The sequence below is a fragment of the Carassius carassius genome, chromosome 23, assembly GCF_963082965.1.
Source record: "Carassius carassius chromosome 23, fCarCar2.1, whole genome shotgun sequence".
Lineage (NCBI taxonomy): Eukaryota > Metazoa > Chordata > Actinopteri > Cypriniformes > Cyprinidae > Carassius > Carassius carassius.
The window spans coordinates 23,632,458-23,659,080 of record NC_081777.1 but is presented as its reverse complement, the minus strand read 5'-3'; the positions used below and the strand labels follow the sequence as shown (position 1 = coordinate 23,659,080).

Below are 26,623 nucleotides of genomic sequence, written 5' to 3'. Positions count from 1 at the left end.
TTTTTGTAAGTATCAAGGTGGTTCAATACACTTTACCACTGAGCGTGACATCATCAACCCGCGTCAATGTTTTCTTGTTATCATCATTCATCTCGAATATTTGCCTGGATAAAACACATTTCAGCAGGTTTGTAGTCACTTATTTTAATCTCACTTGTTTCGTGTACATCTGTAGCCAATACTAAGTGTTGGGTGTGTTTCCGTTACGGTCTTTATGTATTGTTTTGGCTAGCCAAGCTAACACTAGTAGCAACAGTAAATGTTTTATATCAACATCGTATTTAAACCGCCTTTTCACATTCTCAAACAAATGTAACGTTATATGGTTCAGATGTCTACTTGGATGTTACGTGTTTTGAAAGACAGTTTGTAATTTTTGGTTAACAAAAATGTAACAGTTAGGTAAGAAGATAAATAAACACCTGTTCATTTCGAAAGTATTGGTGCACATTTATTATGAATAAATGTTTTGGGATTAATGTCACTAACAACATGAGACCTTCATTGATATATATATGAAAAATGACCGATGTAGCATGAATAATTAATATATAAGCAGAGAGGAGATTCTTTTAATATCAGCAGTTTTAATATGATTAATTTGTGGCCATGACTTTTTTTTTTAAGCACATCACGTTCACATCGTCTCTTAACTAATAACATGGGCATACATTTCATTTTATCAATATTTTAGTGTAAAATATATGGACGGTGGGATCCATGTTTAATTTTCCATTTCTCTACAATTACAAATTTTGTTTTCAGCAAAATGTGAGTGAAAGGTTAAATTAAGAAGTTAAAAATTATTTCTCTGAAATGTGATCATGTTATTAATTTGATTTGAGAATGATTCAAATCAAAGCATCTTATAGATTAAGTAGCTTATATTTAAGCAAGCAAGTTCATATGATCAGTGACAGTGACACAATATTCATTGTATGCTATCAATTAACATGAGGTCATAAAATTCCATGTGAAAGAAAATGCTGTTCAAAGTTTAGTTTTTATGAAGTGTAGCACGTCACACTGCATGATGTGTCATGTCAACATTCACTCTTATCTAGAGCCTCCAGCAGTGAATGAGGTCTAGAGTTGTTTTGAAGAAGCCCTCCATCTGGAGCCAAGATGGGCCAGCAGCTTTCTGGCCAGGCAGTGACCAGACTCCCTGAGAAAGTGATCAAACATGTGGGTCTAGTGCGTGACAGTGGCTACCTCACCTATGATGAGTTCTTGGGTCGTGTGGCAGAGCTCAACGATGTGTAAGTGAGGTGTTAGAATTAATAATTTAAGTCACACGATAACCTTCTGCAGTTTGATTAGAATGTGATGTCCCATAAAAACCATAATATTATTGATGATATTAAAAGTAATGCCAAGTTCTGTCATGAAAATCTAGATGGTGTAGACTAATGGGTCTTTAATGCAAACTGATGATATTCACAGTGTTATACTTGGCACAGGCTGATTGGTTCATTTTGCACACGCAGCCCTTGAGCTTGCTGCTTTACAATTTAAATTGCTAGTTAGTATTCACTAGAGCAGTTTGCAGCATGTTTTTAGAGTTACTCTGAAATAGGGGTGCGCGATAAATATCGTCCGATAATTAATGCGCATCTCGTCAGTAAAGCCGATTCTCTAATCAGCGGTAAATTCCATCAGGTGCATGATTTCACAGAGCAGCTGTTAACTTAATACACAGAGCCATTGTTAACTGACTAGCTGCGCAAATAAACGCTGATAATGAACGTGGATTTGCGCAGCTAGTCAGTTAACAATTATGGAACAGATCTGTGACCGTCTTAACTTGTGGCCTGTGTTTACCTATTATGAAAATAAACAATAGCAGAAAACTGACTACATTTTATGGTTCATGATATTAAAGAACATTTCATAACGTCTCAGACAACTGTACATTTGTGGCTACTGTGGCTTAATTATAAACACTATCGTTAACTCATATTTACCCTAGTAAAAACATGGTACATTTTAGTACGATCGTCACTTCCCAATGCAAACACGCCCAATAAAATGGCCCCACCCCTGTCACTTGATTGACAGGTTTCCATGTAGACGTTGGAAATTCAAATGCAAAAGGTATTGCGATTCCATTTGAGTTTTGGCAGTTTACATGCACAGTGCAGAGAGAGTAAAAAGGCAAATGTGGTAATTAATATTGTTATTTAAATATGACAGGCTCATAGCTCCTAAGATATGGAAAACACAATTGCAAACGGACTTTGCATTTCCATTTTAAATTTGGCAGACACTGTGCGTTCACTTAATCGAAAATGAAAACGGTAATGCGCGATTTGCATTTGCGTTTGGATTATGTCACATTTTATGCGTCCACAAATTGAAAACGCAATTGCAAATACAATTTGCAATGCCTTTGAATAATGTCCGCAATATCATTCCATAAACAATGGTTCTGTGTAGTAACAGCTGCTCTGTGAAATCATGCACCTGATGGAATTTACCGCTGATTAGAGAACCGGCTTTACTGACGAGATGCGCATTAATTATAAGACGATAATATTAAATGACATATATAAAAAATAAATATAAAAAATAAATGTATAATGCAGTTTCCCTCATGCCCATCTTTAATGTAATGCTTAACCATAAACTGTTTAATTTCCTGCAAGGGAAATCTAAATATGATCTTATTGTTAGTAAAATGTTCATAAGGTTTGGATGTAAAATTTTTAGTTGTCAGCTGTTTGTTTAACAATGGTATTACAATGGGATTGTGCAATGGCTTATTCATAATTGTTAGACCGTTTCAATTATAATCTATTTTCAACCTGTTTTGTGTAAAGTTATACTGAATTTTACCAACTTGTCACAATGACAACGCAATTTAATGAACTCTAAAACCCTAAATCAATGGTTTTGTTAATTAAATAATATTTGCATAATATTAATTAAACAGTATAATTAAAAATAATACTAATAATAATACTACTAAAACAAATGAATAATTAAGAAAAATAATAAAAATACATTATGTATATAAATTATTACTACATTTATGAAGGTGCAAAAGTAAGAATAAGCTCACTATATTTCCTGCTTGTTTTAAAGTTTGCAGTTTAATTTGAAAACATGCACATTATCCAGTCTGATGTGATTTAATAGGTAATATGCTTAAATTTTTTTGTACACAGAACTGCTAAACTAGCCTCCGGCCAAAAGAAACATCTTTTGTTTGAAGTTCAGCCAGGATCTGATGCAACCGCGTTATGGAAGGTTGCTGTGAGAATAGTGTGTACCAAGGTGAGATTAATATACAGACCTCTGAATTTATAGGTGGAATGATTTTCAGTCTAAATAATATAGTCATTTGCTCTGTACTGCAAATTTTGAAATGTGTGATTAATGTTTGTCTAGGGTGGGATGGCAATTGTTACTGCTCTTTCTGTGTGATTGTAGATTAACAAGGAGGATGGAATGGTGGAGGCCTCGCGTATTATGAATCTGTACCAGTTTATCCAGCTCTACAAAGACATCACCAGTCAGGCAGCTGAAGTATTTTGTTCAGAGGCTGCAGCAGAGGGATCCTCTGGACCGCTGTCATCAGAAGACACCTGCCAGGTCAGCATGTGGATGGGCAGGTATTTACATACTGCATTTGTTCAGTTTACCTGGTGTAATGATGCATAATAGATGACTCATTGTCTCACGAAGCTAAATTTGCTCTTAACAGGGTGAAACAGTTGACTGATGAGGAAGAATGCTGTATCTGCATGGATGGGAAAGCAGACCTTATTCTGCCCTGTGCACACAACTTCTGTCAGAAGTGCATTGACAAGTGGTAAGAGTCTGATTTATTATCATGCTTTATTAATGGATTACATGATCAGCCAAATAATGAATATTTTGTCATCATTTACTCACACTCAAGTTGTACCAAACCTGTACTTTCTTCTGTAAAACACAAAAGAAACTATTTTGAGGGATGTTCGTTCCCATCGACTATCATTTTATAGACAAAAATACAATGGAAGTCAAGGGGAACCAAAATTGTTCACCAACATTTGGATACCAGCATTCTTCAAAATATCTTCTCTTGTGTTCAGCAGAAGAAAGACAGTCATACAGATTTCAAACAACATTAGGATGAGTGAATTTGGGGTTGACTGTCTCTTAAATGGATCAGTTTAACTAAATAATTACATATTTCATAATTTACTCTCATATTGTTCCAAACTTACTTTTGTTCCATGGAACACAGCAGCAGAAATCTGAACTGTGACCAGTTCAGTTTTCAAATTTGTGAACTGAATCCAAGGTTTGCAGAGTTTTTCAAACCAAAAGTAAAACCTTTTAAGACAAACACAAATAAATTGAATAAAATATGTCTGTACAGAACAAAGCCATACAATTTCAGTTTAACTCATGAATCTCAAGATTCTTTTCCTTAATTAGACCTACTGAAAGTATGAAGAAAAAATGTCAAACAGGTTTGGGTCAACATTATGACCGTAAAAAATTATAAAATCCATAAATAATTTTAATCAGCCATGACAAACCCTTCTCCATCATGTCTCTGTGCCTCATATAGGAGCGGTCAGAGCCGAAACTGCCCCCTCTGCCGGATTCAGGTGACTGCCGCTAATGAATCATGGGTCATGTCAGATGCTCCCACGGAGGAAGATATAGCTGGGTACATTCTCAATCTAGCAGATGAAGCCGGGCACCCACACCGACCTTAAAATGAAGCACTGAGCCACTGTCATACTCCCTGTCTCCCCAGTACAGATGACCTTCTTTAAACAGTTATTTCATTGTGTGACTGTGGGTATTTGTTGCACTATATAGTGTCGCTCACTGAAAGCAATACTGCTGAGTTTTTGAATTTTTAATAAACTATTTTTAGGTTAACCATATTATAACACCTGACCAATCCATAGACGTGACTGTGAACTGTATGTAGATAAATGCTAGATGAGATGTAGCTGTAAAACTTAATTTCCTCATGCACTTGCCGTTTTATCTTGTTTGTGAAGTAATTGCACTTAATTGCATTTGTTCCGTAAAGGCCTTGTAATACCTGAATACCGTCACAGTATCAGCATGTGCAACAGTTTCATAGTATTGATGCTGTAATTCAGTCACACATGATTCAGTAACATTAACTGTACAGTTGATGTGCATTTATAATCTTAGGCTTAACAATAATTATAGTGATCTGTTTGACATGAACTCATTATCTATGTGTAAGTTGGTTCAATTGTTAATTATAGGGCGTGACTCTGGTATAACATTCATTACTGAACATAATTATGATGGATTAACATTTGAGAATGAGCTAATTTTTCTTGTTTTCTTTAGTTGCAAATGAAAGCTTTATTTTATTTTATTTTATAGGGCATCACTGACGCTTTCAGTGGAGGTTAGTCACTTTTTCATGTTTTTTTTTCTGGTTTGAAATCCCAGACTTTTCATTCTGCACTTGTGTGTATAAGAGAGACTGTGAATCTGGGAGCTTAGGGGAATTCACTTGTAATATAAAGAGTTGTATAGATCAAAGTCTAAATTTGTGTGGCAGTTTATTAAGATTTAATTTAGTTCATCAAGATCTACTTTTAACAAGATCTAGTTTTAAAAAATGTTAATTTCTGCAATATTCACAGATTTATAGAGATTGGACTGAATGGTAGTAATTTTATTGGAGAAGATGACATCAGTTGCTGTTTTCTTTTGTGAGTGTTCTTTCAAAGGAGAGTTCTTTTAAATATGGACTGAGCTGGGATGTACGGTGTTCTCTATTCTTGTGTAAATCTTAAATAATAAAGTAAATTGAATATTTTGTTATAGCTAGTTCTGGTTTGAAGGCTGTAGCAGTTCCCAATACTTCCACTGGGCTGCAGTGGAAGAATAATTTTTCTACTTATCTGGAATATTAACAGTCACATCATGAAAGGCTCTTTTTGACACCTCTTTATTCATTTTACTTTGAAAACAATAGAACTCAGGCATGTTTCAAAAGCAAAACAAATCAGCTTAACTATCTCTGTTGGTGTACAAAATGTGTAAGTTCAAGTACACAAGATTTTGTGACAAAAGATAAAATGCCACTCCATAGGTTGCCCAACAGAATAACCGCCTCAAAATCTCCGGTTGCAAATCAACTAGTTTACCAAGGCAATTTTTTTCCAGTCTTTGTGTAAAACATTCATTTATTGCATACAACATTCATCTGAACAAAAGAACACTTTGTTTAAACCACAAACCTGAAGACTTCCTCATTAGAAAAGGTAACAAATGTATGCTCCCTCAAACATCATGCAAAGCACAGGAACATTTGATGTGTGACATATAAGAAACAGATGTGAGACATATAATGGATATATCCATCCCTGAAGGCACTTTGGGAAAGGATATGTCCATCATGTCTCCATAACTTGCAACCAGATGCATTTCCATGGCTGTTTAGTGCTTCACCTTTAGCAAGATAAGGTTTTATGCTGATGTGGGGTCAACTCATATGAACCCTTGTTCTAGCCTACTGTATCTGTCACCCTGCCATGTTTATGAGGCTTTTTCAGCCACTGCTTCTGACTTGACAGCATCCACTAGGAAGCTGAGCTCATTGCACAAGGTCTCATGTCGATAGGCCATACGGATCTGCGCCACATTTGTCCTACGGATGTCATTTCCCTCTGGTCCATCCTGTAGATAATTCTCACCCAGGAAGTGTTTCTTCTCCTGCAAGAAAATTTAAATGTCAGGTTGAGCTAGAAAATCATTCCGTTTTTTTTTTTTTTTCTGTATTAAAGTGCTTTAGCATATGGATTGTAATGTAGCACTGGAAGATTTTTCTGTAGGAAATATTCTGGGTTCAGTACAAGTTAAACACAGTAGCATTTGTGACAAATAATAATAAAAAAGGTACTTACAATAGATATTAGTACCAGTTCATAAATGTTAAAAGACAATATGCATGTTAACATGATTTTTCTATTCTGTGTAAAGTTATATTACATTATACAACTTCGTTACCATGACCATAAACTAAATGGTCACTGTAAAATGACTTAGTTTTACAGATCAAGAAACAAGATTTAATAGAAGAATGAATGGAACTGCTTTAATTAACCTTAAACCTTTACATTTTCTTAAAATTCACCCCATTTATTTCTATTGGATGTTCCTCAATGTCACCTTTTTTATTTATTGGAAATGAAAGATGACCTGAAAATATTTGTAAATCTGAACCCACGATATGATATTAAAACTTTATGGCGTCCAAGTTATTTAAAAGATTAAAAAAACCCTGTCTTCTAGGGTAGGACAGAGAGAGTACCTGATGAGACAAACCGCTCTGAAGCACACTATTCCTGGCGATCTCACACACGTCGCACGTGCTCAGTTTCCACAGTTGTGCTGCAATGGCATACTCCTCCATCAAGGCCTCCTGCAGGTACATAACATAAAATCACATCACATGACTGCTCTAAAAGATTCATAATGAACTCATTCAGTGTCAGAAGTGTCTGATTCCATGTACATCATTCCCAGTAACTCTCCCTGACCTTTGTGTAGTGGAACTGTAACGGGTCATCCGTGGAGAGAGACACACACAGGCCCTTTTGCAGGAACTCCCTGAGGGGATTCTTGGAATACTCCAGGAACAGGCTGTTATTGCTGAGTGGAGACATGGCAATGGGCACCTGGGCCAAATAATACAGGTACTGCAGGACTGGACTCTGTATTGAGAAATCGGACAAGAAAACAAATCATAAGAAAAGAATACATTAATACTGTTTGTCATGACTTGTTTGTTGTTTGATGTTTTGATGTTCACACAAACAGTCTGTCTTTGAGACTGACCTTCTTCAAGTTGAGTCCGTGAGAGATGTTGTCAGCTGTGAGGAAGGCTGACACCAGATGAGTGATGGATCCTGCCTCGCCACAGTGAGGACGGAACTGGAAGGTATTAAGACCACGTTCCCTAAAAACAAAAAACAAAAATTTCAGTTCTAAAGCTTTTGGCTAAATTTGAGGGAAATAGCTTGCTTATTTGCAATGGATTTGAATGCTGAAATCAGCTTGATCTTTATAGCGCCTTACTTTCGAAGGTTGTTGAGGACCATGATGTTGGCATACATGTGGAAGAGGTAGTAAGTGTATGGTGGGTTTTCCTCCATTGTCCACTCCTCAGGTTTTGGACTCTTATAGGTGAAAATGTGATCGCTGTGTTTGGACTCATCATCCACACTGTCAAACCCTGTCACCTGTAGAAAAACATCCAAAGATTTGCTGAAATCCATCCATGGCCACGATTTGCCTTTATTTTACTTAAGGCCCATGGTTTATATAAACACTGACCGGGCTGTTCAAATATAGAGACATCAACATGTGTGACATCAACCACACATTGAGGACATTACTGATTTGGGCGTAATCCATGTTTTCTGTTGTTTTTGTGATTTTATTGTGCGTGACAATTGTACATGAAGTCATAGTCATCTGAGAACCATTCAATTGTTCAGAAGGGATTTGGCATGAAAGCTTGTTCCTCTAGTAAAATGAATGTTTTGTATTAAAGCTGTTAATTGCCCTGTTGGTTACTAAATGTTCTAATGTGGCATGAGTCTGCTCTGACTGGTCTTGCCAGCTGTGATGAAGCACTTACATGTTTCAGGAAGACATACGTTTCTTTGTGTTTCTGAGGATTAACGGTGGCCTGAAACAGTGGGAGGAAGATGTTCTCTAGCATCTTGGCGAAGTTGGGAACAATCTTCTTTAATCGGAAAATGTCGCTAAAAACAAAGTGCACAATTTGAATTTATTTTGAAATATGTAATTTCATTCTTTTTCTTTTTATTTATTTTATTTTTGTTATATTTAAGAATAAATAATTGTGTGTGTGTGTATATATATATATATATATATATATATATATAGATAGAAATATATAATTTTTTATGTATATATATATATATATATATATATATATATATAATTACAAATATGACATTTATTTTATTTTACAATTACAAACTATTTTAAATTGGTACGTTAAGGTACATTTGAGGAGGACTTACTAGATCCTGGGCACCTGTATGATCCATCTCATGTTAGGGGAGTACAACTTTTGCCTGATAAACCATTTAGACAGGCTGTCCCACTCTTCAGGGGCTCTGCCGTAAATTGAGAGACGGGGTTCTGCATGCTGATATTTACTTTCTTCAAGGTCATGAGCAACCTCCTGTGCAGAACAGTAACAATTTGTTTGTTTCCTGCTTAAAAAATAATCTGGGTGCTCTAACAACTATAGTTTATTTTAGCCTTATGTATTAGTTGCTAAATCAGGATGTGAGTTGATCAGTCTTACCTTGATGAGACGTGCAAAATATTCTCCATTGATGTAGTTATCGCTTTTGATGTAGATCTCCCTGAGCTCACTAGCACCTACTGGGTTGTATTTGGAATTGAATTTATCAAAGCGATGAAACGTTTGTCTGCCCTGTAACAAACAATAGTGCAACTTCTTAATTACAGATCTATGCTGAAATGTAGAAAAATGAAGTCATGTGAAATACATACCGCGTGTACATCCAATGAGTCTACTGTGAGATCATATGGGTCCATTTTCAGATTGTCAAACACTTGTTTGAGGGTTAACTTCTTTCCACCTTTCTCCAGCACCACTCGGTCTGATTCGGTCTTATATGTGTCTTTGATGAACTTCAGTAGATGCTTCTGGTTCATGCAGGCAGCTGCGTGAATGTGCGTATCAACCTAGATGTTCACAAATATGTATATTTAGAAAAGGACCATTATGTAGGAGGTAGTGTAATAATTAATTTAAATAATTTAATTTATGCATTTAGCAGACGCTTTTATCCAAAGCGACTTACATTACATTCAGGCTAACAATTTTCTACTAACATGTGTTCCCTGGGATTCGGACCTCCAACCTTGCGCTTGTTAACACAATGCTCTACCACTTGAGCTACAGAAACACATAATTTACTTCTATGAATGCATAGTCATGTTTTGTAAGTAATTAGTTCATCATAACTACTTGTAAATGACTTGTAAATTAATTTACAAAACATACACAAATTATTATTAAGCGCTTATGAATGTTTTGTAAATGATTAGTTCACCATTAACTAATCACTTAAAAGTGACTTACAACTGAACTTTATTATAAAGTGTTACCAAAAAGTCACCCACACCTTGGATGACCTGAGGGAGAGTAAATTAACAGCAAATTTTCATTTTGGGGTGAACTATACCTTTAACCCACACTAATCTAGCCTACTGTTGAAGTTGTTGATCAGCCGTCATTGTTGTTGAGAGCCTGTGTGTGGCATAATATGTGCATTACACATACGGCTGTGTTAGCTGTAACAGAGATGTGTAACATTAGTGTAAATATTAATAAATAAATACCTTTCTGACATTGTAGAAGTCTCTGTGAGGAACGCTTTTCAGTTCCTTTAACTCGGCCATCTCATTTAGCATTTCATGTAGATGGAACTTGGACATCAGGAAGTTAAGCCTTCTGTGACAATAGGTCTTCCTATAAAAAAGAAAATGTCTAAATAATGCATTTCCTTTTTTGCTGAATACCACCTATCCTGTTTATTATTTAGCAACAGGCGTATGCAGTGTTATCAATTTTGAGATTGTATTGTGTTAAAGAAATAGTTTGCGTACACAAAAATAAAAATTAGTTTTAAATGTTTTCACCCTGAAAGCCAGCCAAGATGTAGATGAGTTGGTTTCTTTATCTGAACAGATGAAAGCAATATTATAGATTACGGACTATAGCAGTGGTTCGAATTTTGGTCAGAAGCAATGATTTAAAGTTAAAATGCCTTAATGATGGATTTGTTTTTAAATACATGTAGCTTTGGTTTCACAAGACGTTAACTGATAGACTGGAGTCGTGTGGATTTTTGTGTTTTTATCAGCAGTTTGGTCTCTAATTCTGACGGCACCCATTCACTTCAAAGGATCCACTGGTCAGCAGTTGATGTAATGCTAAATTTCTCCAAATCTGTTCTGATGAAGAAACAATCTCATCTATAGCTTGGCTAGCCTGAGTGTGAGAACATTTTCAGAAAATGTAAATTTCATGGGTGAACAGTTCCTTTAATTTGGGGTTTGAAGGTTTGCAGAGAAGTATAACATGAGGAAACTCACGTTGGTCCGTCTGCAATCATGGCAAGGACATGGCTCATTTCAATAGCAAAGGTTTCCAAGTCAGGATATGGCAAGCTCCGAGGCTGATCCTGTTTTAAGGCATCTTCATTATCATAGACGTATATGATTCCGTCTTTCATCTTCAGGGAGTAGTTCAGATTCTGTGGAAGGTCTTCCATACTGTAGGGATCCTCACCCTCACTCGGAGCAGGGCACATATCTATTGCCATGGAAATAAAGCATAAAGAGCTGATGTCATGTTATATTTATGTCCTGCCATAAATAGAAACATGACTGGCTGCTTATAGTATAAATTTTAATAAACAACCAAAACTTAATAAACAACCTACAGTCTTTGAGAAAGAATATTTGGGGATTTGGGGCAGTAATTTAATTGAACACTCATGTCATCCCATAGCTGTTATCATTATAGGTCTTTGAACAGGTACCATATTTTTCGGACTATAAGTCGCACCTAAGTATAATTCGAATCAGTCCAAAAATACGGCATGACGAGGAAAAAACATATATATGTCGCACTGGACTATAAGTCGCATTTATTTAGAAGCCAAGATCCCAAGTAGGTATAACTGCAGACCGGAGAGCTCCAAAATGGGGCGTGAACTCCAAAAGTGGGCAGAACCTCCCAAATGGGGCGGGGTCTCCTTTCGCAAAGACTTTCACCATTGGCTGTGGCTTCAGCCAATTGTTACTGACTTACATTTCAAAATAAAACTTTAGAAATTAAACATAGTTTGTACTTAATCTAAAATAAAATATGCTATATAAATAAATATTCTCCATGAGAGCAGAGCCCAAAGCTTGTGGCCAGCAATGGGCCGCAGGCTAGGAGTGGGTAGTGATCAGGCGGCAAGGAAGTCGACCGGAAGTTGAAGTCGGCCGCGTGCCGTCATCTTGTAGCAGAACTTCACTTGTGTTAGCATTCCCATTGACTCCCATTCATTTTGGCGTCACTTTGACAGCGAATAACTTTACATCTGAGGCGTTTAAAGACTCCGTTTGTCCATTATTTATTTCTAAAGATACACGACAATGTATAAAGGGCTCCATTACCTTCTATGTTACATTATGGCCCCGTAGAAAAGTTTTTGTAAAAATAGGCTAACGATTGCGTCATAACCACTCGACTCTCTGTCGCATTATCGTACAGACAGGAGGAGAAGCTTGCAGGCAATTAACTTAATATGGCGTACTGGCATTACATTTTAAAATACTATACAAAATAATTAATCAGAATACTTACTCCTGCTCACTCACGCCAAAGAACTCACCGCTCAAGCTCGCCATCTCTGCAAGATTAACGATGGCAGTTTTCACGCACAGCTACTAGAAGATTTACATCTGTCAGATTGCTGACGTCATCAAGCTTAGTTTGAGTCTGCGCGTCAGAAACGGATGTGCTAAAAAACGCTAAAAATGGGCTTCACTTGTCTCAATTGAGTTCCAATGGGGTCGCTGTGTCCATTTCTTTTACTGTCTATGCTGGGTGTAACTAAAAAGGTGCCATTGTCCGGTGAGTCTCATATCGCATAATCTTATTAACTGTTTACCTCCTGAACTGCAACTTTCTTTACTACACTATTCAGCGCCAATCCCGCCATTCAGTCAATTTCACTGGTTAAGGTAGCTTTAGGGGTTAGTATTTTTTGTTGCATAGTGTTGGAAAACTTTAACTGACACAACCAATAAAAACTTTGGAATCAGCTGTGGGGCGGAGTTTGCACTGAAGTGGATTGGGGGAAAAATTGTGCATGCGTGTCATGAGCCTGTCTCTCAATGGGAGGAAACCACACCCTATTTTGGAGCTCCCACCCCGTTTTGGAGTTCCCGCCCCTATTTGGAGATCTCCAGGCTGCAGTTATACCGTTCTCAAGAACCAAGAGAAAATATTACCGTCTACAGCCGCAAGAGGGCACTCTTTTTCAGGGGTAGAATACAGGAGCACTGAGCACAGCATAGAGCACCCTCTCGTGACTGTAGACGGTAATGTTTTCTCTTAGTTCGTTTCTCTTGGTTCATGTCAAATTAATTTTGATAAATAAGTCGCACCTGCCTATAAGTTGCAGGACCAGCAAACTATGAAAAAAAAAGTGTGATTTATAGTCCGGAAAATACGGTAATTGTGCATTATCGCTGCATGCGCTGTTGCTGACCATGACATACCTGGCAGCACTTCGTCCTCCTCACTCCAAATCTCATTATTTGCACTCCTTAAAAATTTGGCTGTTATCCTGGGAAAGCGGTGATATGCCAGCCGAGAATATTTTTCTCTGATGAAGAGTGCTGTCAGCAGGGTTTTTGCTGCTTGCTCATAGTCCTCGACTGTTATCTGTCAGAAGTGATCATAGATGAATCAAGAGGAGTGCACCAGCATATACACTACAGTTCAAAAGTTTTTATGTTTTTAAAATAAGTCTCTTATGCTGTAATATTGAAATATATTATTTCAGTATTCTATTTTAATATTTTTTAAATGTAAATTATTACTGTGATGGCAAAGCTGAATTTTCTGGATTCCCTCCCCCATTTTGATGCTTAAAAATATTTACTATTATTAATTTTGATACAAAGATGAAAGAGATCCATCCAGATTCAGCACAGAATGCTCATTCTCAAAGGCCACAAAAATATGTGCAAAAAGGTGTATGCTCATTAAAACGTACTACCGTAATACACCTAATGTATTACATCATAAAGATACAAGTAACATCTTTTAAACAAATACACATATATCTTAAATATATAACAAAATACAGCAAATACATTTACAAATCATCCAAAATGATCCATATATAACTAAATCTACAAAATATATACATAGAAATATATACCAATAAAACATCTCATGACTCCAACAAAAGTTCTTAACATCAGTTTTTATATACAATATTAAAATTATACTGTTATTAATGTTGAAAACAGTTGTGCCCCTTTTGATTTGAAAATATTTGAGAAACCCATAATAAAAAAAATTCCAGGATTGTTTGAAGAAGTTCAGAAGTCTGTTTTGATCAATTTAATGCATCCTTGATGATCAAAATGAATGATTAATTAAATCTCACTGACCCCAAACCCATACGAATGTATTAGTGTAATGTATATATACACCTCTGTAATGGTAATTAGAATTTATTACTTTAAAGTTTTGTGACTTAAAGTCCATATAATGTTAGCTTTGAGGGTAACTATCTGCTAGTGTACTTTTAAAAGTAACAGATGTGAACACATACAAATTAGTCTGTTCATGCGCCAACATAATATTAATATCCAAACAGCAATCACTGTATAATGGACACTTACTAACTAATGTACCACAGCATTCAAAGTATTTGACTCGGAAGACACACCTAAACTGGTCATGCAGAACTGAACAGAGTCACTTGTATGTACTCTTTTTAGCTTCACTAATTCATAGCTATTTGGCTCAAATTAAATTCCCGGCCCTGTTTATTCACTTTCTTAAACTGCCCCTTATATTACTGTGTGTGTGTGTGTGTGTGTGTATAAATGCATTATTATATAGACCATACACATTATTATATCTCTTTTTATATTACTGTGACGAGTGGGGTGGGGCCGAGGGATGTGGGAACACGAGTGAGGCCGGTGGAGTGATTGGGAAATCCGCTACACCTGCGACCCACCACCGGTCTTGAGTCCCACAGAGGAGATGGAAGGATATAAAACTGGAGAGACGACAGTGAAGGACGAGAGAGGACCAGGCCTGGGCTTTTAGTTGTGTTTTGGTTTTTATTTGAGCGCACCAGTCGTCCGTGAGGGGCTGGTGCGCTGTTTTGTGTTTATTTTTGTAATTAAAATGTGATTTGATTGTCCGCCGGTTCCCGCCTCCTTCTTCCGGATGAATACGAAGGTTTTATCATTACAGTGGTGCCGAAGCCCGGGAGAAGGAGGGACTCGCTGCTGAAGATCCCTCGCCGCTGTGGTGAATCCGCGGTGCCACAGAGCAGGCGAGGAGGATGCCGCCATGGACGCTCGAGGCGGTGGACTGGAGCGAGTTGCCGGGGACGGGCGAGCTCGCTGCCGACCGCCCACGATATGGAGGGACGGCTGCCGTCCGTGAGGGAGCGGAGGAGTCGGCGCCGTTCGCCAGGGGGCCGGAGCCTGCTGCCTCCGTGAAGGAATCCGGAGGAGCAGGGAACGGGGGACTCCTGCCGGCTGCCCAAAACCGGAGGAGCCGTCGCCGTCCACCGGGCGGCGGAGGAGTGTCGTGCCGTCCGCCGAGGGCCGTCCAGTGCCACCGCCAGGCACTGCGGAGGAGATCGCCCAGCCGGTGGAGGGCCGAGCAGCAGTGCGCCTGGGAACCGAAATTTTTTTTTTTTTTTTTCCTCTCTCGTCTCTGTCACTCCTCCTTCCATCTCCGTTTCTCTCGCCTCATCTGTCCTACCCCCAGGTTCCCACAGGTCCGCGTGAGCGGTCCCCCCCGGAGGGAGGGGGGGGGGGGTAGAGCGCAGTCTCGAGGGTACCCCACGGCCTGCGAGGGGCGATGGGGGTATGCGACGAGTGGGGCGGGGCTGAGGGATGTGGGAACACGAGTGAGGCCGGTGGAGTGATTGGGAAATCCGCTACACCTGCCACCCACCACCGGTCTTGAGTCCCACAGAGGAGATGGAAGGATATAAAACTGGAGCGACGACAGTGAAGGACGAGAGAGGACCAGGCCTGGGCTTTTAGTTGTGTTTTTATTTGAGCGCACCAGTCGTCCGTGAGGGGCTGGTGCGCTGTTTTGTGTTTATTTTGTTATTAAAGTTTCATTTTGATTGTCCACCGGTTCCCGCCTCCTTCTTCCCGATGATTAGGAAGTTTTAATTCATTACAATTACCATTATAATTAATATATGATATTTAAAGTGTATGTATATATAAAATAATTTGCCTCCTACCCCTGCACAGTAGTCTCCACTGATGGTGAGCCTCTGGAATTCTGGGATATTGATTGGCAGGGGGACTGTAGGTGAGGACGGGGTCAGCTGGGGTGAAATCACAGACATTGCCCATTCTGGAGAAACTGGGAGTTGCAGGGAAATTGACTGGGATCGCATTAGTTTGAAACTCTGTTTCCTAAAACGGGGCATATACCATAAGAAATACATTTCCAATATCGCATTAACGCAAATTGCTGATTGGTTCTACGTCCTGTACAGTATTTGAGTTTACTGACCTCTTGACTGATTTCTCGGACTTCTCCTCCTCTATCTCTTTACGTAGCTCCCGCTCCATGGCCTGATGCAAGCCAATGGGACAGTCCTCAGGGACGGTGAACATTGACATGGTGTTTTTAGTGTCTTCTTCCTTCAGAGCCGAAGCGTACACCTTCTCAGCCAAGTGTTGCACTCTCTCATCCATTTCGTGGAAAGAGATCTTTGTGAACTGACGCGACATTTCTGCAAGGAGTGGTGCCAATAAATACACCAAGAATGTTGGTTCCTACTTTCTATTATGAGTTATGTTAATGATCAGGTTCTAGGAACAGCTTGTTATGCACATTGTGTACAATTGTTCAAAGTTTTCAGAGTATACTCTGGGTGTTACCATTTTCATCTCTTACCTCCCTTACCAGTGTCAAATGAGACTAAGTGGAGTGTACTGTGTGTCTGTGTTGTGCGAATAACAGTAAAGAACGAAGTTCTTGCCAAGTGTTGCCAAGACCTGACAACTGAGAATATTACTTTGAAATGAACAAAATTTGCTATTACTATTATATGTACGATTTTGGACAAGAAATTAATTGCTATATTTTGCTATAATGTACAACTATTATTGAAGGTGGTAAAATGAACTTCATTTAATGTGGCAATGAAGCCATGGTGGTTTTGCAACTGCACAAATCATGGTTATAAACATGTCCTCAAGTATCGGTCCAGACAGTTCAGGTTTCCCTCTGAATTCTATGCCTTGGTCTTAGTCAAGTATCTGTGAGGTTAAACAAGTTCCTGTCCTGAGGTCAGTCACTAGATTCCCAAAGTGTCAGACCAGTTGTTGTTGTGTCCTCTGGCAGGAAACTGCACATGGTACACGGCGAGCACGGCATGCACCTTTATTTACTTTATTTACTAAGGATAATCTTGAGAAATCATGTTTGTGCTCTAGTTGAGGAAGAATATTGTATCGTTGTTCTTTCATATATCAGAAGACTTGAACAATCAACACTGTGAAGCAGAAGTTAATGCAACACATTTACAAAGTGTAACTTTGTGGTTAAGTTTTAAATGCAACACTGTAAGAAAAGGCAAGAGAGTGTCGTACAGAGGTTTTCACACATGCATCTGGGTTTTCAAAGTTAAAATGATAACATAAGATATAAATTAAACATTTTTAACAGTTGCTTAAAATTATAATGGTTTCATTCTGATTTAAAAATATGGAAATAAATAATATTTAACACAATAACTGCTATTTAATTGGTAGCTTTAGTTTTAAATATTAAGTTTTATATTTACAGATTTATATAGCAAGTAATTCGTGTAATTGTAGACAATTAAAAAGTTAATGAATTAATACTGGAAACAACATGTTGTGTAAGTAATATGATGAATAGTATTTTCCATAGTATTTCCATAGTATTAAATTATATAACTACCATTATATTTTATGAAAGTGATCATCATTTTTTGGCCATCAAAAAGTTTGAAAACCCCTGTCATGTGGGAGGCTTCAACATTGGATAAATTATATATTTAAATGAAACTATTTTTAGGCATTGTCTGCTTCTTTCTTTTTTTTTTTATTCTTTGTCACATGTTCTATACCACTAGTGAGTGAGTGAGAGAGAGTTACCCTCACCAGACAAACCACACCACACTTCCTTCATTCCTCCATTCATATTATTACTATAAAAATATACAGTATAACACAAATAAACGTATATATATATATGAAAGTACTAGTATTAAATAATAATCAAACAATTATTTTGACAATCACTCCTTATTTATTTCAACCCATCTTTAACCCATTGAAAATACCCATTCTATCAGAAGAATTGTGCTATTGTTGAGCTGTTGTTTAACATGTGCAACCAACAAATCACCTTTCTATTGAAGAGAAGCTTGCCACAGTTTACCCCTTACTTCCGTTTGACCCTTCCAATGTCCAATCTTTTGAATGTTCCTGACCCCTAGTATTCTGCTTGAGCAACCATTTTGTACCAAATGCTGGAATATACACTTTCTCTTACCTTCAGCACCTAATTTTGCCATGCTTTCACTGGATCTCTGTGTTTGGAGACTCTATTTTCCTGCTGCTTTCTAACTGTGGTCTTCACTTCAAGGTCTTCAGTGTTTTCCAGTCTTGAGTATCCCGCTCAACGCGATTTAAAGTGTCTGACAGCATCACGTCAGCAGAGAGCTTGGCTGGATGTCACAACAAGCTGTGAGCTAAACCTGAGACCCTTCTAAATGCTGGCAGGTTCTAGAGCTTGCAAGCTGTCGGGGAAATTTCCCACACCCTATGTTTTTATTAGGGAATAACATTGTCTTGGCCCTGGCTTACTCATGTTCCAGAAACATCACTCAACCTTTAAAGGAAGGCTGCATACGCTATGGCTTAACATGCAGTATACACTGCATGGCACTAAGAGCCATGTTTACATTCCCAAGCTCAACCTTAGCAACCTGTCATGTATTACAGCTCTACCTGATTTTAAACCAGCCCACGCAAACTATGCCCTACCCTGCACAGGTAACTCCTTTTTAAGTCAACACAACTCATACACCACCAGTATACTGTAAGTGCAGTATTATTAGCAAGCTTCTAGAAAAGCACAAGCTGACAGGCGCACAGCCCAGAGAAATACTCTGTTCCAAACACCATCCCGTAACGTCATAATCTGTATTCATACAGCACCGTGACTGAAGCTACTCTCACCTTGTTTTGTTACACCTTGAAATGAGTATGGAAGAACACAAAGCTCAAAGTAAATTTTAACACAAAACACACCAAGTCATGGAAACTCCAGTGAGAGCATTTATTTACCTGTGTTTTGAGAAGGTCAGGCTACCACAGAGTTGTCTTGGAAAGACTATCGAGTGTGACAGACAGAATAGTTATTTTTATTTGCGCCTATTAACACCGTGTCTCCATTGACCTTTCCTAATTTGTAGGGAAACAATTGAGAAAAGCTGAACTCCGCCCTGCAGCGCAGCAGTAACTCCACACCTGCCCATCCTACTGAGCCTATGCCCCTCCCCTTACCTCACATTTCTCTTTATCCGAAGGACTAACTCACTTTCTTCACCATCTCAAAGACAGAAGAGGCTTTCTTTCATTTCAAGTCCAGCCCACTTAGTGCCGTACATTTGCAGCATTCTTCTTGTTTTGCGGAATTTGATTAAAGTTAACTCTAATTTCATGTAATCAAAGGGTGCAAACATTAAATTCCAGTGATATCATTCTCATAAAGCTATATTAAAAAGCAAAACAATTAACAGTCTAATTGTATGCATGTCATTAGTGTAACTGAATGAACTGTTAAATAGCTTTAAATGAAAACAAACAGTTTTTGCAAAGTCATCGACACTTGGCATGAGAAAAGTGCTTCAATGCAAATAGGTTATTTATAGAAACGGGCCGCGCTCTTTTGATAGAGCACTTTACGACATGCTTGCAGAGAATGTTACGGACACCTTGTCATGCTATGCTTTTAACCTACTTTGACTGAGTGACAACACCAGACAATACGTCTGAAGGCCACCTTTTTAGGAGTTTGTTCCAGTGGATCAGCACACTGGCCTTTTACACAGACAAAAGAGACATATTTTTAAGGTAACATGTAGCGTTCAGATACATTATCATCATATACTATGCCAAACTTACCCCTCCCTAAGCTGGGTGTTGATTGTTGCTTGGATAGGGGAGTTCCTTTTCTGCTCATTTTGCACAATGTAGTAGTTGCAACACGATCTATGAAACTTCCACCTGAGAGACAGAGACAAAGTCCTCATGAGCTTAAAATGCATTCAAGGAATATTCCTGAAGAATTACACAGTTAAAGCACCACAATGAATGTGTGTGTTGTTATTTTATAAGAATACTACATTAACAGGGGCTGTTTACCTCTCAGTAAGTTGATGACAGCTAACTGCCACAATCTTGTGGTATTCAAAAACAGGAAAAGGAAATCCGTAAGTTCTAACAATCTGGCAGACACTATTAATATAACGTCAGATACAAAAGCAAAACACATAAGGAAATTGCTATTTCCTAGTGTGTTTACTGAATATCCAGAGCACTTCATTTACAGCATTTTACTGGGGTAAAACAGCTCCCTTTAAATGCTAGAATGTTGTTAGTCGTCATCTTACCTTATCTACAAGAACACAGTTCTGAATAAGGAAATGCCTGAACATTCAAAACATGCCACCACCACTGATAAAACTGGACCATCTTTAATCCATCAGTTTTAAAGTTAATCCATTTTACAAAGGGAGATATGTAAACAGTGTAAGTAAGAGACAGAGTAGGGATAGCCAAGGGGTTAGTAAACTTTGTTTTAAAGAGATATATTAACCAACTCACCTTATGGGTGCAGAGTTCTGTTTTCTCTCTCTCTCTCTCTCTTCCTGCTGTCTTGCTGTCTCTCTCTCTCTCTCTCTCTCCGTGTGTGTGTGTGTGTGTGTGTGTGTGTGTGTGTGTGTGTGTGTGTGTGTGTGTGCTTGTGTGTGACTGTCCCCTGAGACACTCTGCTGTGCCCTGTAATACAGCACTCACTGGGTGTGAAGATATGCCTCTAGACTTTTACAAGCAGCATCTTCAAGTGAAAAATGTCCCAGCACTTAACCCTTTCAGTGCTTGTGTCATATTTTGGTTATGTTACTCACTCACTGTGTACACATACACCTGTCATTCTATTCATCTGAGCAGAGAACTGGCTGGAACCGATGCTACTTTTAAGGCATAACTTATTAATTATTATTATTATTTTTTTGCTTTTACATTTTTATCCATATAAAAATACGATACTCAAACGCCACTGACTGCGTCCAGCTGCGTCCTGCTTGTGGATGAGCCCCGTGTTTTTAGTCGCTGTGTCAAATAACACGAACTTCTACATAACGCATCTCGAAACCAATTCATCTCATTGTGAGTGTACATTATTTTAAGCATAATTTTGATAAGTAAATTTCTTTTAAATGTTGCTTTTCTTATAATTAACGTTACAAAAAAGTGGAAGTTGCCTGTTTCGCTTATCTCACAACTCATCACATGAACGATGTTTCGCAAGACTGCCTTTTTATCTGTACGTTAAGTGACAGTTGAATTACATTATCTTAAAATTACTTTATAATTTAATCAGTGTTATTCTTTTTGCTGCTTCACCTTTTGCTATTTATTTCTAAAATTACTTTTATTATTTTGCGTTGAGCGTGTATAATAATTGAAGGGGAAAGCGCGCCCTCTGCTGGATTTTTAATGTAGCTCTTGAAGTTCTTATTTTTCCCACAGACCATTAAATTAAACTGATTTTATTAAGCTTTTTTGCAGTTATTTAAGGTATATATATATATATATATATATATATATATATATATATATATATATATATATATATATATATATATATATATATATATATTATACGGTGTCTACTCAAGTGAAAGTAATTGAAAAGTGAAACTTTTTATTGTTTAAAGAAATTAAATTTAATTAATTTTATCACTAGCAGTCTAGATGGAATCAACACACACATGTTGTTATATTCATTCAAACCACTTAATATTATTATGTTATTCTGATTGTTTTCAAGGTAAAGAACCGAAAGCTGCCATGGAAATAATGGAAACAACACAGGCAATTTTTCCTTCCTCACTCTTGCTGGGGTTTAATACATCATTAATTAACATGTGTCACATTATTAAATGATTCATGTGGAACAAATGCTATAGCGATATGGACTTAAAGGATAAACATCTTATTTCAAAATAAACCATATATGCCCTTTTTCTGTATACAATAGTGTCTTAAGAATACATGTACAGTATGTAGATATAAATATGAACTTTTAAGATACAATATTTTCATAATATACATCTTTGTACACATTTATAATAGACTAGATAACAATATTAAAGTTAAATATTGCACGGCTCCCACAGTATATATAAATCAGTCTTCAAGTATGTGGATGTCCCTTGAGGACAACAAAAATTATTTCTTCCATAAAGAGTTCTCTCTCTCTCTCTCTCTCTCTCTCTCTCTTTCTGCTCTTCATCATTGGTCCTCCAAGGTAAATAGCTTTAAGTCATAAAAGTTAGTTCCTTTTCCCTCTTCTTGCTATTCTCTCTCTGTCCTCTTCTGGCAGAGTTCTAGGCTGGTCCTTCATTCCTCCAGCAGAGGGCGCATCAGTGCTGCAGAAGAGACAGAGAGTCAAGTCCCAAAGCTCCATTAGAATGACAAGAATGCTAAACACATGCACAGAGCATTGACCACCTATTTCCTGTGGTATTGCCTTAGACCCACAAAAAAAAAAAAAAAAAAAAGGTTGTGATTTTTATTTTTCAAATTGATAACAGTCCTATTTTCCAAAACCACTTTAAGTGACCTGAGTCCTTCTCAGTCCAACCCATCAGGCAGAGGATGGAGAGAAGGATGCTCCAGTTGCTCCTTTGTGCCTGAAGAGAATACACTAACGTTCAGCATAGGTAGTATCAGAAGTATCTCAGTAAACCGAGCCAATAGAAACCAAAGGCTCAGGACAAACCGCAGAGGTGTTCCTGGGTTGTTCTTTAATAGAGAGATTGAACCCATGCCAGCTTGAGATGGCTTTCGTGGAAAGTTAGCGCAGGGAGGTTTGATGGAACTAACGTCTCCGCCTCCGTCCATAGCCCTTTGAGCTGATCTTTTCAGGAGGGGCGTTGTTCGTCTTTGTGTTGATCATATTCACCAGGTGGGCCAGTTCGTGCACGGAGCAGGTGGACAGAACGCAGCCCGCTCTTTCCACTCTTTTGACTGAGTAGGCTACGTCTGTACGCTTTACCCTCACACTCCTAGAGAGAAACAGAAAGCAATTAGTTCTCCTGCATCAGTTCACCCAGCTAACAGGGAACGTTCTCAGAATGTCCTGGAGAGATTCTCTCAAAACATTCCAATAAAGTGTTAATAGATATGGTCTATATCTCATTCAGAGAACATTCAAAAGTAACATTCCCAAAATGTTTGTGAAATGATAGATAAACTGGAATGTTTCCTCTTGATGATAATGATTAGTCAGTTTGGCCTTCATATGTGTCTATTCAGTCAAAGAATGTGACATACCTGTGCTGTGGTACAAATGACTCGGGATCGCTGGTCCTCTGAGTCAGCAGAGCTGCTGAGTCGCTCTCGCTCCTCTCGGACAAGCTGTGGACATCTCTCCTCACCTTACCTTGAAGCCAAACACTGAGCCTAGCCGATGACAAGAGAAAGCCATTAGGTTTGATTCAAAACCTACATGAGATGAGTGGTTTAGTCATGAGCGTACCTTCTCAAACCATCTGTATTCAAAGGTTTTGCGCTTGTGATGCTCAGCAGAAGTGCTGTCAGCACACACCACAGGAAAGCCTTCTGAAGCACTGAGTTCATTGTGAATGGAACCTGTGGTAGGACATGCCAAAATGTAATTAGTCATATAAAAAGCACACTCTTTTTCTCATTCATTTATTTTCAAAGTTACACAGAGGTTACGTTTTGCTCAACCATGTCATTTCCCAGTAGTAAGACTTATGCTTGCCTGTGGAGTCAAGTGCACCTTTGGTTCAATGATAATGATTTGCCATAAAATCAATTTTTTGACCTTTGAGGTCACTAAAGCCAAAAATACACAAGTCAGAATAAGCAAACCAAGAAAACATACCTGATAATTTCAGTCGGTCTCTAAAATTCACTCAAAGGATTATTTTGTATTTCCAAGTAGCATCCAGATCTTGGTTGGCTAGGGATGAGTATTCAGCTGTGACACTGCTAATGGTCTGAGTTTCACAGAAAAACCTGAGTGCTTTATATACTTGACAGGGGGTGGGAAGGGGCGGGAGCTGTCTTGAGTGACAGCAGCCACATCCCTGTTCTAAACTAGCCAACAACTTTCAATGCCCTGTCTTAAAAGGATGGAATATAACCCCTGAGAGAAATCATTAATTCAGCATTCCTGTAATATTGTTTTTAATTAGATGACACCATTTGTTTTAGTTCCGAATTATTTTCATATCTCCTGCTTGTCTGTATTCACAGAGTCGGACTTGGGGAGGTTTTGAATTGTAGATGGACAGACAGAATTGTATTTGGAAAGATTCATTTACCAGACAAATATGCTTCAGAATCAGCCTTGTAAACATCTGATGATGAACTTCCTGCGAAGAATCTGGAATGCACATCTAATTGGTGATCGAGTTTATTTCAAATGATGTGACTGGGAGATGTTGTCCTTGGGATAATGACTCCGTACAAGTCCTCACACATTCCAGCCACCTACACATTTTGTTAACAAGTTAGGAATGTGGAATTAATGATTTCTATATCAAGTACAGCTATTATGACACCAGAGGCTTTAGCCAAAATAATTTGTGAATGGAACATGCCCAAATTTGTAACTGAAGAGAGAGAAAAACTGTAGATGATAATTATTCCAGCTCAAACATTTTGCTCACCCCAAAATTTATTTATTTTCTCTCTCTGAATCGTTACTAATTCATATGGCTCATCCATGGATATACAAATAAATAAAATTCGTTATACAGATGGTATATACTGTACCATTCAGAAGTTTGGGTATATATGTTTGTAATGTTTTTGAAAGAAATATCTTATGTTTACTAAAGTCGATCATTTATTTGATCAAAAATAAGGATATTGTGAAATTGTTACAATTCAAAATAACTGTTTTAATATATTTTATAGAGGGGGAAAATAGGTAATTTCTAATAATTCTTTATAAGTGCTACTGTAGTACACAGTTGTGTCTTGTTTTTAAAAGCGTTTCAGCACATTAGACACAATAGAATTGCAAATAGGCTGTGTGACTATGGTAACGTTATGTTAATTGTTTCATAAGGTTGCTGGAAATGTTTCCGCCAAGTGAAGACATGTTCAGGAAGACAATTTTACTCCTACCAGTTTCCATTCAATTCATGAAACCCAATTCTATATTTAAGTCAGAGCAAAGCCTCTCCCTCTCGCCTTTTTATCTGTAGAAAGTAGAAATACAGTCTCAATTTTTTTACAGTGTCAAGATACCGAGTGTTCTGGAACAATAAAGCACAATCTGCTGTGCTCTCGCTCAGATGTTTCTGGTCTCTTCCAGTCTTACAGTCTTGGTGTAAGTGACAAACTATCTGAATTTGTGGTTTTCTATTATGCTACAGAAAACTAGTGAGGGATTGATATATTGTGGTGATTAGAGGTAACAATAATACTGTCTCAGGAAGAAAGCTAGAATAAACCAGAATTGGATCAATTCTGCATCAAAGTATTACGTCCATAGTGAACTTCTTTTGGGGGGGGTCACATGTTTTAATGTAAGCATGACAGCTCAGCTGTGATGTATTTCCTTTTTTCAGTAATAGAGTGATTACATATATGTTAGTCCCCCCTCTGTGTACATCGCCAGCTGTTAAATGTGGTTGAAGCAGGTTGAAACCAGACTTTGGTTATATCAGTGCTTGAGCGACGACTCCAAAAAAAATTGAGAGTGTATTCCAAGCAGATGGGGCAAGTCCCCTAGAGGCATTGTTATTGCAACATCATCAAGTCAATGAATACCGACAGCCACAAATTATTTTGAGCCTCAGGAAGAGAATCTCCTCCATGAAAATGACACATCTCATCACATCCCCATACATGCTCTCCTGTTTACACTTGCCAAGTAATGCATCGCGAAACCACCGTGACATTTTATGCAAAATCCGTTCTGTTCTCAGCAAGTTATCTGGTTGCCACTTTCTTTATTACTATCGGGTGTCCTGTATATATTGTATTATATAAGTGGTTTGATGTAATGACATGCTCGGACAGCACATGTTATTTATTTGTTAATAATCTGTGCATCAAAATTAATATTACTCCTCACAGGCTGATTTTATAACCAGCCGCTGGTGGAGATCCAGTGGATTTGATTCAAAACAAGTGGGTCGTATCTTTTTTACTATCAGTCTTTGCATGGTGTGAACTCTGTTTTCGTGCTCAAAGAGAAATCACTAACAGATTTAGAAGTGTGGTTATTTCAACTCTGTTTCGTGGAAGTGTTTATGTGGCCTCCCTGTTACCACAGTAGGTCTTTTGGATTTTTGAGCATTTTTTCTGCTCTGAGAAAAATGGTATGATTATACGAGATAATAATACTGTTTTTAAACAATACATTTATTGTTTGTCCTCTGAAAACAAGTCTTTGTTTTGCTTTTTAAGGAAATGTATTTTGTGTTAATGATGTTTTGACATTTTAGATGGAAAA

General features: G+C 37.8%; 3 protein-coding genes across 7 annotated transcripts; 1 reads left to right on the top strand and 2 right to left on the bottom strand.

The window, feature by feature from the left end:
* Window positions 1–2: 2 nt before the first annotated feature.
* On the top strand, window positions 3–5,315 carry rnf141 (ring finger protein 141). Its single transcript, XM_059506646.1, has 6 exons — window positions 3–127; window positions 1,065–1,259; window positions 3,168–3,276; window positions 3,433–3,614; window positions 3,707–3,814; window positions 4,565–5,315. The coding sequence occupies exons 2-6, from the start codon at window positions 1,126–1,128 to the stop codon at window positions 4,713–4,715; spliced, it is 684 nt and encodes a 227-aa protein (XP_059362629.1). The 5' UTR covers window positions 3–127; window positions 1,065–1,125; the 3' UTR covers window positions 4,716–5,315.
* Window positions 5,316–6,322: 1,007 nt separating this feature from the next.
* Window positions 6,323–20,740, bottom strand: ampd3b (adenosine monophosphate deaminase 3b). 5 transcript variants are annotated; one of them, XM_059506640.1, is made up of 16 exons: window positions 20,722–20,740; window positions 20,020–20,121; window positions 16,367–16,589; window positions 16,089–16,266; window positions 13,351–13,516; window positions 11,167–11,386; window positions 10,411–10,540; window positions 9,556–9,750; window positions 9,344–9,475; window positions 9,054–9,217; window positions 8,642–8,768; window positions 8,077–8,240; window positions 7,837–7,957; window positions 7,539–7,712; window positions 7,310–7,420; window positions 6,323–6,711 (listed from the first exon to the last, which is right to left on the bottom strand). In XM_059506640.1, exons 2-16 carry the CDS (start codon window positions 20,075–20,077, stop codon window positions 6,535–6,537), a joined length of 2,340 nt encoding a protein of 779 aa, XP_059362623.1. In that variant the 5' UTR covers window positions 20,078–20,121; window positions 20,722–20,740; the 3' UTR covers window positions 6,323–6,534. The 5 variants fall into 5 exon arrangements, with proteins under 5 accessions (XP_059362623.1, XP_059362622.1, XP_059362626.1 ...); XM_059506639.1 differs by lacking the exon at window positions 20,722–20,740 and adding an exon at window positions 20,260–20,404; XM_059506643.1 differs by lacking the exon at window positions 20,722–20,740 and adding an exon at window positions 19,856–19,935 and having other exon boundaries at window positions 20,020–20,099.
* A 1,246-nt stretch (window positions 20,741–21,986) lies between these two features.
* admb (adrenomedullin b) lies at window positions 21,987–24,151 on the bottom strand. The gene is made up of 4 exons (XM_059507167.1): window positions 24,035–24,151; window positions 23,663–23,775; window positions 23,458–23,586; window positions 21,987–23,189 (listed from the first exon to the last, which is right to left on the bottom strand). The coding sequence occupies exons 2-4, from the start codon at window positions 23,761–23,763 to the stop codon at window positions 23,003–23,005; spliced, it is 417 nt and encodes a 138-aa protein (XP_059363150.1). The 5' UTR covers window positions 23,764–23,775; window positions 24,035–24,151; the 3' UTR covers window positions 21,987–23,002.
* Between the last annotated feature and the right edge of the window lie 2,472 nt (window positions 24,152–26,623).